The sequence below is a fragment of the Myotis nattereri genome, assembly GCF_964212035.1.
Source record: "Myotis nattereri genome assembly, chromosome: 1".
Taxonomy (NCBI): domain Eukaryota; kingdom Metazoa; phylum Chordata; class Mammalia; order Chiroptera; family Vespertilionidae; genus Myotis; species Myotis nattereri.
The window spans coordinates 55,246,277-55,264,468 of record NC_138075.1 but is presented as its reverse complement, the minus strand read 5'-3'; the positions used below and the strand labels follow the sequence as shown (position 1 = coordinate 55,264,468).

At 38.3% G+C, this 18,192-nt stretch overlaps 1 protein-coding gene across 1 annotated transcript in view; it reads right to left on the bottom strand.

Moving 5' to 3' along the window:
- Window positions 1-18,192, bottom strand: part of CCPG1 (cell cycle progression 1) — a 48,238-nt gene that overhangs the window by 5,164 nt on the left and 24,882 nt on the right. The window contains exons 4-8 of the mRNA XM_081093181.1: window positions 17,604-17,680; window positions 15,406-15,610; window positions 13,128-13,223; window positions 10,920-11,171; window positions 5,127-5,248 (exon numbers count right to left, since the gene is read on the bottom strand). Coding sequence (XP_080949307.1) covers window positions 5,127-5,248; window positions 10,920-11,171; window positions 13,128-13,223; window positions 15,406-15,610; window positions 17,604-17,680 — 752 coding nt within the window. The remainder of the gene's footprint in view (window positions 1-5,126; window positions 5,249-10,919; window positions 11,172-13,127; window positions 13,224-15,405; window positions 15,611-17,603; window positions 17,681-18,192) is intronic.

Here is an 18,192-nt window from a genome sequence, read left to right as displayed (position 1 = left end):
ACTACAGGATTCTAATCTCTCATGAGAAGGCTCCTAGAGAGAATGTAGGCAGGACTAAAGGCTTCTGTGATCCTTGTGTGTGGGAGATTATTTTTTATAAAAAAGTTAAAGTGAGAGATGACTTCACGCTTCAAAAAATTCTCTTTATATATACTGCACTCTCAGAAGGAAAAAAATTTCAATAATCTTTATCCTATTTGAAACACCCTAGTCCTATGCAAATTAACATCTCTAAGTTCTGATAAATCATGTAATTTCTCTTGCCCTTAAAAGTACAGAATGAGACTCTCACAGCCACTTGGCCTGGAGGTCAAATCCCTCCTAGTATTAGCTACAACAATCAAGGCTTAACTACAAGACTGCACACAAAGACCACTAGGGGGTGCACCAAGAAAGCATAACAAAATGCGGAGACAAAGAAACAGGACAAAATTGTCAATGGAAGATATAGAGTTCAGAACCACACTTTTAAGGTCTCTCAAGAACTGTCTAGAAGCTGCCGATAAAGTTAATGAGATCCTCGAGAAATCTAATGAGACCCTCGATGTTGTGATAAAGAACCAACTAGAAATTAAGCATACACCGACTGAAATAAAGAATACTATACAGACTCCCAACAGCAGACCAGAGGAGCGCAAGAATCAAGTCAAAAATTTGAAATGCGAAGAAGCAAAAAACACCCAACCGGAAAAGCAAAATGAAAAAAGAATCCGAAAATACGAAGATAGTGTAAGGAGCCTCTGGGACAGCTTCAAGCGTACCAACATCAGAATTATAGGGGTGCCAGAAGATGAGAGACAGCAAGATATTGAAAACCTATTTGAAGAAATAATGACAGAAAACTTCCCCCACCTGGTGAAAGAAATAGACTTACAGGTCCAGGAAGCGCAGAGAACCCCAAACAAAAGGAATCCAAAGAGGACCACACCAAGACACATCATAATTAAAATGCCAAGAGCAAAAGACAAAGAGAGAATCTTAAAAGCAGCAAGAGAAAGAAACTCAGTTACCTACAAGGGAATACCCATACGACTGTCAGCTGATTTCTCAACAGAAACTTTGCAGGCCAGAAGGGAGTGGCAAGAAATATCCAAAGTGATGAATACCAAGAACCTACAACCAAGATTACTTTATCCAGCAAAGCTATCATTCAGAATTGAAGGTCAGATAAAGAGCTTCACAGATAAGGAAAAGCTAAAGGAGTTCATCACCACCAAACCATGATTATATGAAATGCTGAAAGGTATCCTTTAAGAAGAGGAAGAGGAAGAAAGAGGTAAAGATACAAATTATGAACAACGAATATGCATCTATCAACAAGTGAATCTAAGAATCAAGTGAATAAATAATCTGATGAACAGAATGAACTGGTGATTATAATAGAATCAGGGACATAGAAAGGGAATGGACTGACTGTTCTTGGGGGGGAAAGGGGTGTGGGAGATGCGGGAAGAGACTGGACAAAAATCGTGCACCTATGGATGAGGACAGTGGGTGGGGAGTGAGGGCCGAGGGTGGGGCGGGAACTGGGAGGAGGGGAGTTATGGGGGGGAAAAAGAGGAACAAATGTAATAATCTGAACAATAAAGATTTAATTAAAAAAATAAAATAAAAAAATAAAGGCCACCAGAGTTCAAAAAAAAAAAAAAGTACAGAATGAATCTTGCTAACATTTATAACTAATTCTCCCAAATTCAAATAATCTGAAAAACTGATCAGATTAGCTATAAAATTCCAAGGTCAGCACCCTTGATTTAAAAAAAACTCATATTCACCGGGCCAGCATGGCTCAGTGGTTCAGCATCAACCTGGGAACCAGGAGGCACGGTTCGGTTCCTAGTTGTGAGCACAATCCCCAGTGTGGGCGTGCAGGAGGCAGCCAATCAATGGTTCTCTCTCATCGTTGATGTTTCTATCTCTCTCCCCTTCTCCCTTCCTCTCTGAAATAAATTAAAAAAAGAAAAAAAGAAATTATATTTATTGAAGTCCTTTAAGAGAATGACAGTATTTTCCACTTGAAAAATAACTACCTGAAATGGATATTTCACTGTCTGGCTTATGAATCTTCAGAGAACAAATTAAAATTTAAAGTTTCATTATAATCATATCTTTAAATGCATAGGCAGAGGCAGCCACAGAATGACTAGAAGGCACAACATTCCTTATCCAGTAAACTGTATATTCTTGAATTAAGTGACTGGTAAGTAGATCCTTAGCAGGTCCTCCATGAAGATCTTCACAATTCAAACCACATTTAACAACTGGAGACAAAAGCTCTACAAGAACTAACGCAGTAAAGATGTATGCAGGGCAGGTCTCCTAAAAGCCAGTGGCCTAGGGAACCAAAAACCATAATGGTGAAAGAAAATGGCTACTCTTAAAAATATCCTCTGACCAAGGTAGGGAAAACTACACTATTTACAATTAACTTTAGTAGTCCTTCCCTGAAATATATAATTCAAATGTTAAGTGGGATTCTGTCTTCAGAAGAAATATAATCAGAACCATTTGTGGGATACATACATAAATTAAGTATAAAGGAAATTTGGGGAAATTGAAAAAAAAATGGAACAGTTTATTTTCCTAACCTGATTTTATCTATAATCCCTACACCCTTCCCAGGAAAGAACTAAACAGGAGACCAGCTATTGTGCTGGTCCTCATTAACCCACAAATGTGTTAGGTAACTGGACAAAATGAACAGCAGAGTCTTGCTGGAGTTAGGTGAGTTTTAGGAAAATATAACATGCTATTTCTTCCATCAGAACTAACAAGAAACCTTAAAGGAAAAAAACTGCCTGATTATTTTCTTTGATCAAGGGAAGGGTTTAAGATACAAACACTCCTCTTTCTCACTGAATGAAAATGTTTTGCTCATCTGTGTAAAAATAAAGTTAATAATAATGTTATATACATAATATCAATTTAAGATAGGTTAATTGTAATATAAGTGATTAGGACTAACATCTTCGAAGTCAGAATTAAGCTCTGCCAGTTGCTAGCCTTGGGAAAATTACTTAGCTTTTTTGAATCTCTTTCCAGTCTTTGAAGTGAAGCTAACACTTGCTTAATTCAAATGGTAGTGATGAGAAATGAGAAATATTATATGTGAGGTACTCACAAAAGTGACAAAGACACAAAACGTATTCAATCAACAATTATTAATATTACTAGAGGCCCAGTGCACAAAAATTTGTGCACTTGCTGGGGGGGGGGGGTCCCTCAGCCCAGCCTGTGCCCTCTCCCAGTCTGGGACCCCTTGGGAGATAATGACCTGCTGACTTAGGCCGGCTCCCAGGTGGCAGAGGGCAGGCCCAATCCCTAGGTGCAGCCCCTAGTCAGGGCTCAGAGCAGGGCCGATTGGGGAGTTGGGGCGCCGCCCCCTGTCATGCACAGAGCAGGGCAGATTGGGAGGTTGCGATGCCACCCACAGTCACGCTCAGGGTAGGGCCGATTGGGGGGTTGGGGCACCGCCCCCTGTCACACTCAAGGCAGGGTCGATGGGGAGGTTGTGGCGCCACCCCGTCACGCACAGAGCAGGGCCAATCAGAGGGTTGGGGCGCTGCCCCCTGCCACGCACAGAGCAGGGCCCATCGGGGGGTTGGGGAGCTCCCCCCTGTCACGCACAGAGCAGGGCCCATCAGGGGGTTGGGGCGCTGCCCCCTGCCACGCACAGAGCAGGGCCCATCAGGGGGTTGGGGAACTCCCCCCTGTCACGCACAGAGCAGGGCCGATCAGGGGGTTGAGGAGCTCCCCCGTCACTCACAGAGTAGGGCCGATAGGGAAGTTGGGGCACTGCCCCCTGTCACACACAGAGCAGGGCAGATCAGGGGGTTGGGGCGCCGCCCTCTATCACCCACAGAGCAGGGCTGATCAGGGGGTTGGGGCGCTGCCACTGTCACACTCAGGGCAGGGCCGATGGGAAGGTTATGGCTCTACCCCGTGTCACACAGAGCAGGGCCGATTAGGGGGTTGGGGCGCTGCACACACAGAGCAGGGCCCGTGGGGGGGGAGGGGGGGTTCGGGCACCGCACCCTGTCACACACAGAGCCGCAGGGCGATCAGGGGGTTGGGGAGCTCCCCCCTATAAGGCACAGAGCAGGGCTGATCAGGGGGTTGGGGCACCTTCCCCTGTCATGAACAGAGCAGGGCGGATAGGGAGGTTGTGGCCCCGGCCCCCGTCACACACGGAGCCGCAGGGCAATCAGTGGGTTTGGGTGCTGCCCCCTGTCACGCTGATTCCGGTGCTGGGAGGCCTCGCGGCTCCGCTGATCCCGGTGCTGGGAGGCATATTACCCTTTTACTATATAGGGTAGAGGCCTGGTGCATGGGTGGGTGCCGGCTGGTTTGCCCTGAAGGGTGTCCTGGATCAAGGTGGGGGTCCCCACTGGGGTGCCTGGCCAGTCTGGGTGAGGAGCTGAGGGCTGTTTTCAGGCTGGGGGTGACTGAAGCTCCCAACCGCTCCTTTTGTTCTTTTTTCTTTTTTTATTCTGGGTCAGCTTTAGCTTTGAGGCTTGGCTCCAGCTCTTAGGCCTCCACTGCTGAAAGTAGGTTTCTGGCCTTTGCTTACAATGTTGCGATCCTGCTGGCTGAAGCCAGGCAGGTTTCTGGGGTTTTGTTTAGTTTCTATGTTTGTTACATAGTTGCTTGCAGCTCAGAGGCCTGCAGCGGCAGGCGGGGAACATTGAAGTCCTCCGTCACTGAAGCAAGCAAGCCTCATGTTAGTTTCAAGCTGCCTGGCTGCCGGCCGCCATCTTGGCTGGCAGTTAATTTGCATATTGCCCTGATTAGCCAATGGGAAGGGTAGCGGTTGTACGCCAATTACCATGTTTCTTTTATTAGATAGGATTATTGATTTACCAATCTATACTATAACTATATCTGAATAGCATATTAATTATAGGCTAACAATTTTTATAAAATGTACTAGAGGCCCAGTGCACAAATGCACTGGTCAGGTTCAGCCAGCAGGCTGGCTGGGTTGCGGGGCTGATCAGGGGCAGTGCTAGGGTTGCCCGCTGAGGGGCGGGGCTGGCTGGGGCAAGGGGCCGAGGGCGTTCTGGTAGGTCCACTGTTTGGTCAATTTGCATATTACCCTTTTATTATATAGGATTAGTAGTACACACCTTATAATCTGTAACAGAGACTTGTTTCTGGTCACATTGGGAAAGATAGTCCTTCATGTCAATCAATTCATCTTCATGTATCTTTCTGATTAACTGTTGATGTTTCTGAATCTGAAATGTGCCTAAAAATGAACATTTTTATTAGAGATATATAACATATTATGATTACCAATATTTTGAAACATAAGAAAACACTTAATCTGCATATATTTAACTAATCAAGATAGGATCATTTCCTTTAAAATAACAGCACTTCAGTTCTATAAACATTCTCAATATATAATAAACAAAGAATGAATAAGTAAAATCTCATGCTGTCATTCATCGAATCATGATAGATGAATGTTAATATAACAGACCAAGCCAAATAGGTTAATATATTTTTTGTTTTATTTCTCATATACCAGGGACATTTAGGTGGTTCACAATCCTTTTGATTAAAACAAGCAGCCCACATTACCCTAACAAAGAAAACAATTTACGTAATGTTTTTATCTTACTCTATTAAGGCACTCAGGTCTGGTTTTGGGGTTTGTTTTTTTTTATAATTAAAAGTAACAATTTTGCTACCAAGTGCCACATGTTGTGCTTTGACTCATATTTCTTCCAAGCTAATGAAAGTGTGTGAAGATGCCTAATGGGGTACTGCACAAAATATGGAACGTTTCACGAATCTGAGTGCCATCCTTGCACAGGGGCCATGCTAAACTCCTCTGTATTGTTCCAATTTTAGTATACGTACTGCCAAAGCAAGCACTCAGGCCTGTTGGTTATGAGGGCTCTCCGAAGTACATCAATTACTGCACTCCCCCATAAAGAGAAAGAAAGCAGGAAGTCTATTGACAGGTTACAAGGAAAAACAAAATTTTATATTTTTTCTTACTATATTTTACCTAAGTAATATAAAACAAACCCAAAAGGTATAACAAGGAAAATAACTGGCTGTGATTATCCACCATTCTCAAAGCCCAAATCTTTTAAGACTGCATTGGTTAGGTCTGTACTGAAGTATCACTATCCCTATCCCAGCAGTGATAAAGGGATCTTAAACCAACTAGGATGCTATCTAGTTTTACCTTAAAAATATAAAATGTTAATTTGCAAAGACATGCATTTTCACATGCTGATACATGCTTCATGCATGAGAAAAAAACACCACGAAATAAAAAATAAGGCAAAACGCGTTTGACAATATTATATCTACTGAGTGGCATAGCATTGTGTAAAGATATCACAGAGTTTTGTAATGAAAAGATGTAATGACAGTTTAGTATTTCTTCTCTTTCATAAATTAATTTTTAGTTTCTTCAATACATCTTGAAAAACACTAAAAACTTTTGCCAAATTAGACAACTGTTACCAATTAACAGCTGATACTCTGTTAGGATTCACATCCTTTCTTTAAATTTTCTAATTTATAAAAGCATGGCAAATTTGTTTCAGTATTACTCAAAAGAATCTCGGATTTTTAAAATGGTTGAAATAAATACATCTGTAATTCCCAGAGTGACTGAAAATCTTTCTTTTCAAACTTCTAATAGGATGAATTCCTTCACTCATTGGAAAATAACCTAAAACTATGTATTGATATCTGATTTGGCAGTACTATTACATAGCATAGGTTTGATAACTGTCTTTATGTGGACTTTTTCAACCTATTAGGTTTTTGGTTTTTTTCCAAAAGTGAGGTGGAAGCCACTCCCTGAAGTTTTGGTCCTCCCCCCATACATACACATCTTCAGCTGCCTAACTATAAAGTGTTACTGCTCAAAGTATAATCTTTGGCCTTCTGGTACAAGCCTATTTATCTTCATCTTATTAACCCACAGTCAGTTTTTGCTGTCACTGCTGTTAAGACTTCCCTACCAATCTCAACAGAGCTCCCAGCCACCTGTTGGGCACAATTTTGGGGACAACATCATAAAAATAAAATAAATTAAAACTTTAACTGTTGCCCTAAACCATTCTAAAGTTGGGTAAAAACAAACCAAAGTGGCTCACCATCTATTTATTTATTACCTAATAAAACTGTTCCCCATTAACACCCCCACCTCCAAAAGTAAAGCAGTAGCATACTTACTGCAATTTAAAAAACAAACCACCAATATCTCCATTTCTAGCTCAAAGTTGTCTTTTCCATTACTAGTTCAATGTCCCTTATTTCACCAACCTTTTTTCCATATGCACTATCATTATAATTAAGGCCCTGGTCCCTGAATATCTAAATTACAAAACTCTCCGAATGACTGTTTTAATTTTCCCCATACCATTCTTCTTTCCTACACTTTTTCTCTAAAATTACTGCAATCAGTTCACTCTATAAATCACACTCTCCTACCAAGTTCCAAGATGTTTTACAACATAACAGCAGCCCACAGAGTCCACCCTTACACTCCGTTATTTCTAAATATCAATTCTGCTCTAGTCCAGGCAGACTGCTTCCAAACCCGGCAAGTTTACTTCAAGTTATCAGACTCTCCATTGCAGGAATGTTCCACTTTCCTTCCACTTCGCATAAGCATAATTAAGACCAAGCACACCTCAAATCCTACCATCCCCAGGATGACTCAATAGGTGTAGCTTTCGAGCTATCATTTGTCTGTTCTGCATAATGTGGTACCTACTTATATTCTATTATGTTGTTGTTCAAGAGCTGGGCAGCCTACCAATACTTAAAGCAACTTCATGAGAAAACTGAATCAACTGACTTTCACTAATGATTTAGAATATGGATAGCTTATGAACAAAGAAAAGTAAGGAAGATAGGTGCATCATATATGATTTTTCTTTAAACCTCTATAAGCAGTTTCAGAACCTTAAGCAGTCGCAAATACCTGTAAGTACATTATCTTACTATCCTCAGTCAAACTATTTTTCTCTTCCTTCCAGGATAGGTCTGAAACTCCAAAATTATATAGAGCCAAAGTTGGTAAATGTTTTGAGTGGCTCTCTTAGGAGTATGTTTTTGTTAAATGATTATCAAACAAGCTAGCTGGTGTGGCTCAGTGGCTGAGTGTCAATCTACGAACCAGGAGGTCATGGTTCCTTCCAGTCAGGGAACATGCCTGGGTTGTGTGCTCGATCCCCAGTAGGGGGGCGTGCAGGAGGAGTCGATTAATGATTCTCATTATTGATGTTTCTCTCTCTCTCTCTCTCTCTCTCTCTCTCTCTCTCTCTCAGATATCAATAAATATGTATTTTTTTAAAAATGATTATAAAGAAAATGATTATGGTGTACAATGACTGACTTCATGGTGGATGAGAAATTCAAACTGGCTCTGAAGTCAACTCTAAAGAGCTCTTAAAGTGTTGAGATTAGTGACAGAATTTTTAAAAAATGTGATGTAGTTTAAATAGTGATCTTGAAAAAGTAATAATTATTCAGGTAAGTTTTTGTATGTTCACCGAGCCAGTCTATTACTATATAAACCTTCTTCATATTATGTTACTCAGTCTTTTCATATTCTGAAAATTTAATTTCAAGAAGTGCAGGAAAATGTTTTAGTAAATATAATTATCAAAGTAAATTTTACAAATTACCCAAATCCTAAATAATGGTAATAATTTCTGAATTTTGAAAGCACTCCTCTCTAACTTGGTCTTACTACAAAATACTTAAAAGTTCATGCAATTGGTGAGGTTTTAATGGAATCTGGATTAACATTAAATTACTAATTTTATTTTTAGTAGGAAAAAAGATTAAGATAAGACCTTCTCCTTTGTTACCTCCAGGTTTACCTGTGGGGGGAAAAATCATGCTCAAAAAATAAAATATATTCATATTCACACATTTGCTCCAGCTAGATAATAAAAAAGTTAAGTCAAATCTCATGACAACAAATTTCAAGGAAGGACACAAATTACAGTTTTCAGTAATAAATTCAAGCAGGAGTGTAATTACTTATTTTTATTAATATAAAGTTAAATACAAGAAGAAACACATTTTACTGACTCTGACTGAAAACAAGCATTGACTGTCTTCAGTAAGTTACCTCACATTCTACTACATTGAATAATGTATTTTTTCCACAAATCAACATGGAGTATTTCTTCAATCTTTATATAAGAAACACATTGGTAGAAGGAACTAACAAAACAGGGATACTTCAGAAAGTTAAACTGTGGATTATGTACTAAAAAAAAAATCCTAAAAGTAGTTAATACAAGGCAAACTAAAATTTGTTGACAAGATCTAAGACATTTGTTTTGATTCTAATATAGCAGTGTGACTGTTCAGTTCTCACTCTCAGCTTTGTGCAAATTCGTATATGTATACATATAAAAGCCAGCGACCAGAATGCAGTAACGAACAGAACAACCAGTTGCTATGATGCCCAGAGTGGCCAGTGAGCCTGCCCGATTGGGGGCGGGGCCGGCTGGCCAACCTCCTGCAGCGCCTCCCCCCAGCCAGCCCCGCCCCCGATGGGCCCTCACCACCCCAATCAGCCCACAGCCTCTCCCTGCCCCCAGCCAGCCCCGCCCCCGATGGGCCCTCACCACCCCAATCAGCCCACAGCCTCTCCCTCCCCCCAGCCAGATCCACCTCCCTCAGTACCCCCCGACTCCGATCAGGGGCAGGGCTGGCTGGCCAACCACCCGCAGCCCCTCCCCCCGACTGGTCCTGTCCACAATCACCCCCCACTGGCCAATTGCCCATGGCCCTTCCCCCTAGTCGGCCCAGCCCTGAGAGGGCCCCAACTGGGGCCAGCCCAGCCAGACCCCACCCATGCAGGAATTCATGCACTGGGCCTCTAGTACCTTAAATAGGATTTCATATTTGGCCTAACCAATGTGACTCAGTGGTTGAGCACTGACCCATGAACCAAGAGGTCACGATTGTATTCCAGGTCAGGGCTCATGCCTGGGTTGTGGGCTGGATCCCCAATAGGGGGCATGCAGGAGGCAGCCGATCAGTGATTCTCTCTCATTACTGATGTTTCTATCTCTCCTCCCTTCCTCTCTCTGAAATCAAAAAATTACATATTAAAATATTGAGGGGAAAAAAGATTCAATGGTTGGGCTCCCAAATGAAAAATAACACCACATGGAAGTCCTTCCTCTTTTTACCCAAGAGACTTTCACAGGCTTTTCATTAAGATAATCAATGTACATAAACACTAACAAGATTAACAGTGAGCAGAGTATACTGTAATGCTAAACTACAAAACTACAAATGTTAACAAGGTAGGGGAGGGTGGGGGTAAGGAGGAGAGATCAATTGAAGGACTTGTATGCATGTATATAAACCTAACCAATGGATTCAGACACCAGGGGGGTGAGGGCATGAGTGGGGGGGTGGGGGGCAATGGGGGTCTAAGGACACATAATACTTTAATCAATAAAGAAAATAAATAAATAAATAAATAAATAAATATATATATATATATATATATATATATATATATATATATATGGCTTGAGTGAAACCTGAAGGCAAGAACAAAAAACAAAAACAAATAACCTGAAGGCAGAAATAATGAGCACCAATTATTGACATTTCAATTGTAACTATTTCAACTGGGATTTAGATAATCCTCCTAATAAAGTCAGAGTTCAAACTACTTTAATTGTGGTTCTAAAATAAACAATTTACCTCACTGTAAGCATTTCAGATTTTTAATCTTCTAATCTTTTCCTTATAAAAAAAATACATGCCAATAATCCTTACATTTCTTAATACTGCTTACTTTAAGTAAAAATAGCTTTGTCATTAAATATATGAGCTTTCCTCACTCTTAGTAAGTGTCTCTACCCTAAGCCATCAGTTTGTTTAACAAATTTTCAATTACTTACCATAGAAATGTCCAAATCCCATGCTGATTGCAATCACCAGAGCTAGTATAACACACTTATTGAGGCCACTACTGAAATGGCGTTTACCCAGCTCCTTAGAGGGTTCCGTTTCTTGGTCAGCGAGCAGACGTTCTTCAGATTCTGAACTAGAAATAGTTTTCTTCCTAGCACGGCGGCGTCTAAAGGCAGGACTGGGCTGATGGCTGGTTTCATCACTACTTGATTTGTCATCACTCGGCTGAGATGAAAATACTATTTTAAAAAAAAGTAGATAAATATTTAAAATTTTTATGCAAGTTTCCCTAGTAGATATGATTTAGAATAATCAATGCCATCCCTACATGCTTTTTTTACATAAGACAGGCAAAAACAAAACAACACAACATGAACTCAAGTTTTCAAGGTTATGAACACAATGCCAAAACATAAAATATTTCAACTGTGATACACAAGAATCTGTTAATCATACTCTGTGCCTTTGAAGGTCTAGCTGTTTTATTGTTAAACCTCTCTTATAGTTTATACCATCAGAACATTGATTCTCATAGTCTATTAAATTTATTTGATAGTAGAGCTATAAACAAATACTATTTCTAGAAGAAAAGAAAAAAACACCCTCTATCTCTTCCATTTCAATTTAAGCTCAACTGTTTAAGGAACACAGGGACATATACAAGCAGTTCCTTGGTGTTTTTCTAGTTTCACTTCCATTCTATGAGTCCATAATCAAGGTTCAGAGCACTCTAGTTAAACACAGATTTCCAGAAGTCAGATGAGCCCTTCCCTTCAACTGCCACTCTTACTAGAAGGCTATTAATTTCACCCTTCTAGTAAATATGTCAGCATGAGGAAGTGACACAACAGCTTTCTCCAATATTAAGGACTAATCTGGTGCTGCTCCTTTATGAAAAGAATAGTAAACCATAACTTAAAAAAATTCACAAGAAATCACAAGTCCTGAAAACATATATACCAGAACAATTATCTTGTTTTTCTTATGTATAATTTATTAACACGGTTTTATATTATCAAAAAATTATATGTTGCCGAAACCGGTTTGGCTCAGTGGATAGAGCGTCGGCCTGCGGACTGAAAGGTCCCAGGTTCGATTCCGGTCAAGGGCATGTACCTGGGATGCGGGCATATCCCCAGTGGGAGATGTGCAGGAGGCAGCTGATCGATGTTTCTCTCTCATCGATGTTTCTATCTCTCTATCTCTCTCCCTTCCTCTCTGTAAAAAATCAATAAAATATATTTAAAAAAAAAATTATATGTTGACTCAGAAAATTAAGTGACTCTGAAATTCCCTCTGACCACTTAGAAAGAAAAAGAGCATTAAAAGTAAGGATAAAATGTGAGCTTGAACTTGATACACAGAGCTCCAAAACAACAAACATTCATGTTTTAAAAAAGCAAAAAAGCAAAACAGTTCTTCAGAAGGCAGGTTATCCATGCCAAAGGAAAGCTGGTAACTTAGGTTAGGCAATACTTTTTAAAGGATTATGGAGGGTTCAATTAACTTTCACATTTACAACGAAATACACAAAGACAGAAGGCACTAATGAATATTCCTAATATTTAGTGATACAGAAGCTACTGAGAGATCGTTTGTTCATGACCCTTATGCCCATCATGTTTATCTGGTTATTCCTGACCAATAGTTTTTCCAAGATGCCACCGCCTCAGCTGTGAGGTTACATTTCTTGGACAAAGAGAAAGAAAGGAAGACTTAAATAAAGCATTACATAATACAAAGGCATTCATGATCATGGATGGAGTATTTAAGTCAGACTTTCTGACAGTATTAAGATGGGTCAATGTAAAAACAAACCTTTAGCCAAAATTCCTTTAATAAACTTTGAATTCTACATTAACATATGTACTTCATTATATATTCCAAGTAAACCAGCCTAACCGGTATTAATAAATTTACATCCTTACCTAATGCTTCCATCTTTTTAACCCATACATATGATAGCTGAAATATTTTTATTTTTATAAGTCTTTTAAAGCTTAATTTGGCCCACAGTCCAAGATGCAAGCAATGCAAAGGCATGCAATAAGCTTAGCCAGCTTTATCACAAAATAAATTTGAACACCTGCTTAGAGTATCATAGCTGACAAGAGATATCTTTAAAGCACTAAGTAAGCAGTAAATGTGACTAGGCACACTCAGCTCTAGAAAAGCTGATAGATTAGTCACACCACCTTGGAAAAGGAGTTGGCTAGGAACATGGTGTTTCAGCTGATCATCCCATGCCCTTATGCATTCAGGAATCTTCCACAGCTTCTCCCACCACCTTTCTTTTGTGAATAAACAGGGAAAAAGATGTATAAAGCTTTATTATAAAGAATAAAAGGAAAAAAGAGAATTGAAAATACTTTAAATTATCATTTAACATTATTCGTGCTCCATCAAAATCTAACAATTATGCCTTTTTAAAAAACATATACAATACGAACTTTTCTACAACTGCCAACTTTGCTCTCTTAGGGGAGGAAAGAGTCATATGGAGAGGGAGAGGAGTGTTCTTACATCAACAAGGGATTACTGTCACAAGAATTTAATTTACAAGAAGAAAAAAACTGAAGTTGAAATCCAACACAGATGAAGAAAGGAAAAAAACAAAATAAGCAATAGGGTAGCAGGAAATTAAACTGAGAAAAATATGGGATAAGGCAAAGAGAACAAAAACTCTGGGCAACTGATATAAACTAGTATATGTAGTATTTTCAACATAGTCCAATGTAACTTATTATTTTTAACATGTTCTCTATTGAAGTAATTACTTTGGGAGGGATAGCAATTGATAAAAACACCTAATAAAATATACCTCTTAACTAAATCTATAAAATTCCCAAGAAGTCCAAATTTAGAAAGTAGATTAAAACTAGAATAATGTACTCTGAAGTGTCCAAGTATCTGAAAAAAAATAACAGCATGTATAGCATCAATTTCTTAAATGTCTGCTTGGACCCTTCTCTCCACTACTCTTACTTCATTCAATTACCTTTTCTGGCCTACTAATATTCTCAGATTAAACCACCACAGCCTTTAAAAAAAGTAATTGAATATATATAAAAGTATGAATCCTATATTTTAATAAATAAAATTCGATGACCAAAATGGATTCTAAAATCAATTACGTTTGCCCTATTCTAGCCAACACCAAAGTTTCTCTCTGATCACTAAGATCATCTCATAAGTATTTAAACATTTTGAATAAAGTATTTTCAAGCTCTTGTTCATAGTCAAACTACTGAAACACTCGTTGAAAATAACTCATTAAATGAGGTAACTAAAAAATCTCTACTTAACATTTTATTAACTTAAACTGAATAAAAATTCCATTGTCTGATTTTGGCAAATGTAAATATTAAAGAATGGTAAAATCTAAAGAAATGATCTAAAATAGATACTACATGTTCCTGTTTCTGCATCAAATTAAGAAATTACTGGAATCACTGGCAGTATTCCAAGGTGTCTCACATAATTCACTTTTAAGTTATAATTGTGGGTTAATAACTGTTGGTTAACTATAGGTTTGTTTCTTATATTTTCTAGTAACTTGTGTCTAAATAGTTATACCACATTGAAAGATGTTATATGTCCCTAAAATTGAGCCAAAAAATTTTAGAAGGGAATTAGTTCAGTAACTCACATTTTAACCTCCAAATGATTCTGTCTGAACAATAGGCATTAACTGCATTAACAACGTGACTTACAATAGGCACATTTTCATAACTCAATCTAAAATGAATGATCCGAAGGTCAGGGTTTTGGGATGCCGCTGCACTGCCAGCTGCTTGAGCCCTGTTTGGCACATAGTAGCACTCAGTAACTGTTTGTTGAATGACTAATAATTGAAGAGAAAGAAGTTTCACTATTTTTACAATATAAAATTTTTATCATTGTAGGTAGAAATCTCAACATTCTCTTGCTTTTAGGCAAAATGGCACAATCTCCACTCTTAAAGATCTAAAACATGTCAAAGGGAGTGTTTGAGACATTAACAAACCTCCTCCTTCTTGAAGCCTTTTTTTTTTTTTTTTGTCTTTTACTTAATAAGAGATGGCATTTATTGTTATAGCAAAAGACTGTGCTCTAGGCCCTAGGAGCAGGGGTCCTCAAACTACGGCCCGGCCCGCGGGCCACATGCGGCCTGCTGAAAACATTTATTCGGCCCGCCGGGTGTTTTTGCTGCCGCTGTGTGCATAGGAATTTGTTCATAGTTTTTTTTAAACTGTAGTCCGGTCCTCCAACGGTCTGAGGGACAGTGAACTGGCCCCCTGTTTAAAAAGTTTGAGGACCCCTGCCCTAGAGTCTAGGAAAACATTAAATATAACAGTAAATTTTATAAAAATGTTTGAGTTTAATTCAAATATTCAAAACTTGAGATTTAGGATTATAAACAAGTCGTTATATAAAATATGGTCACAGGAGTCTGTAAGTCTGTTATCAGTATATTCTTTGTATAGTTCTTACCAGTTTCTGGTGGACAGAATGTGTACTGGCTACTAGAGGAAGAGCCCATGTTAAAGTCTTCTGGACTCTGTGCTTCTTTAACACTTATGGCTTCTTCTTGATTTCCAATTTCTTCTAACTTAGGTGGCTCAAGGGTCACAATATCAGAATCGTCACTGACAGTTCCAAAAGAAACACTGTCTTCAGGTGACTTTTCTTCCTCTCCCTGAGAAATCATAATTTGAGAGATAGTAAATTCAACAATTATTTAAGGGCCTTATTTTTCTACACAGTTCAAAGTGTAAAATGGTACTTAAGTATATGGTAATTTGGGCTTGAAATAGAAGATATGAATCCTGTCTAATAGGAAAAGATTACTCAATAGTAGCTTCATCTTTTAGTATGAAAACCCCTTCAAACTCCTTGGGGACTCTAACTACTGACAAATCCTTGTAGGCTGCAAAAGCTAAGAAGCCTACCTTTACAACCCAAATGAACACAGAAAGGAGAGGATTTCTTACCGGTTCCATGGGTTTATTTATGTGTAACCCAGTAGTCAGGGAGCCCATTAAAAGACTGATGAAATTTTCCTGGTTATGTATGTAATAAACCTTTAACATTTATGCCATGTAAAGATCATCTAGCTATCTAGTTTTATCTAGAAGTCAGGCAAATGCTAAAGGATAAGATTTAGTTTGTTCTCATTAAAAACTGACCTTGATTTTAGCTTAATTTCTCAATATAATTCAAGAATATAACCTAATTAGACAAACTATATACCAATACATCGACAAGGCCTGTATACCTATGGATTGATGTTGAATTCTGAATCCATTTTGTCTGACTGTCTTTTCCTGTCTGCTAATGGTATTAGTCATAATACCTGTACTTGTTCTTTGTGTTTTTCTATATAGTTCAACTGTTTATAATGGCTGAACATGTGTAACTGTTAATACTCTTTTCATGGCTTACATAAGTGTTATACTAGATGCCAAATACAGAAAGATGAGAGACAGAAGGCAGGACTCAAATCATAGTTCTCAGGATAGAAATGGTCCAGAGCAGCCATGGGCAAACTACGGCCTGCGGGCCAGATCCGACCGTTTGAAATGAATAAAACTAAAAAAAAAAAAAGACCGTACCCTTTTATGTAATGATGTTTACTTTGAATTTATAGTAGTTCACACAAACACTCCATCCATGCTTTTGTTCCAGCCCTCCGGTCCAGTTTAAGAACCCATTGTGGCCCTCGAGTCAAAAAGTTTGCCCACCCCTAGTCCAGAGTGTGTGTTTTTAAAATGAAGGCCATAAAACCTGACTGCCTTTCATTTACCTGCCTTTCCTGGTTTGGGAAAATGCAGCCTCAACTCAGACCCTCTGGTTTACAGTGTTGCCCCATCACCAACAATCAAGATGACATCCATACGGAGACTTCCTAGGAATGAGCCTTCCTAGAACTGAAAGACCATACTATTCGACCTTCAGATTTATGATCAAAAGGGGGAAATGTGGATGAAAAAAGGGGATTCTATGGAAAGTAACCTCACAGGATGATCTGATCATAAATTCCTAACTGGGCAGGTCATGGTAGGTAGTCATGCCCCAGGCATATAAACAAGCCCTGTCCATTATATCTGTACATCTAGGTCAACGCACCTATGAAATAAACTGTAACCACCCAAGATAGTACATAATCTTGTTAACTATCATGTAATCCAATCATTACCTTACTTTTTCTGGCCCCCACATAATTTTACTTAATTTCAAATGCATAAAAGAAAATGCAAAACTTATTTGAGATCTTGCTCCCAGCATCTGAGTCAGGGGTTTGGCTCAAACGCTTAAAAAAATTATATACCAAAAAAAAAATATATATATATATAAATATATATATATATATATATATATATATATATATATATATAAATATATATATATATATATGATCTACTTTGAAAGAAAATTATATTAGTGGTTATATGAATAAGACTTTAACATATCACCAATGAATTACTTTTCTAAATTAAAACACATCTGAATCAGGAGTTTAAATAAAAGCTAACAACTTTAACCTTAACTGATCAATCTGGGGACTCTCAAAATCTTTAATAAAATTTATTTCTAATTCAAATAGGAACAGAATGCACAACTACAAATGGAAGCTTTGATCAGCATTCTCTATGTTTACCATATTTCCACAGAGTAAAACACAAGCTTACCACAAGTGCTAACTGTGTTTCCTCCAAAGCTGGATAAGCAGTTTCTCCCGCTACCATTGTGACAGTTTGGCTGCTCTCTGATATAAAGAAAAAATCAATTCAATTACATTCTATCACTTTGGCAATCTTCATATATAATGATCTGGGTGCAAAATAATGTATTCTCTAATTTTTAAAGTGGATTTAATCAAATGACATAATCAAATGACATAAGTTATTCTTCTATTGCTAAAAAGATCTGTATTTCAAATATAATTATTTCAATATTTGAAATTGTCAGGGGATAATTTTAGACACTGAACTGAACTCAGTTAAGAGCAACTAAAGCAATATACTCTCTAAGTAAACAGTCTCTACCTTACAATACCAAAGTACTTACTTTAAAGCAAGGTGTTTATAAAAATCTGTTAACATGGAAAACCAATTCTCAGATATCTGATGGAACATATCCTGCATTGTTAAAGTTTATTCAAGCTAAAGGTACCACTACTCTAACGTCTATCAATGTCTGGCAACACAAGAATCAAAACTATGGCTCTGAATTATAAACTATCCTATGTAATAAAGAGGTAATATGCAAATTGACCAT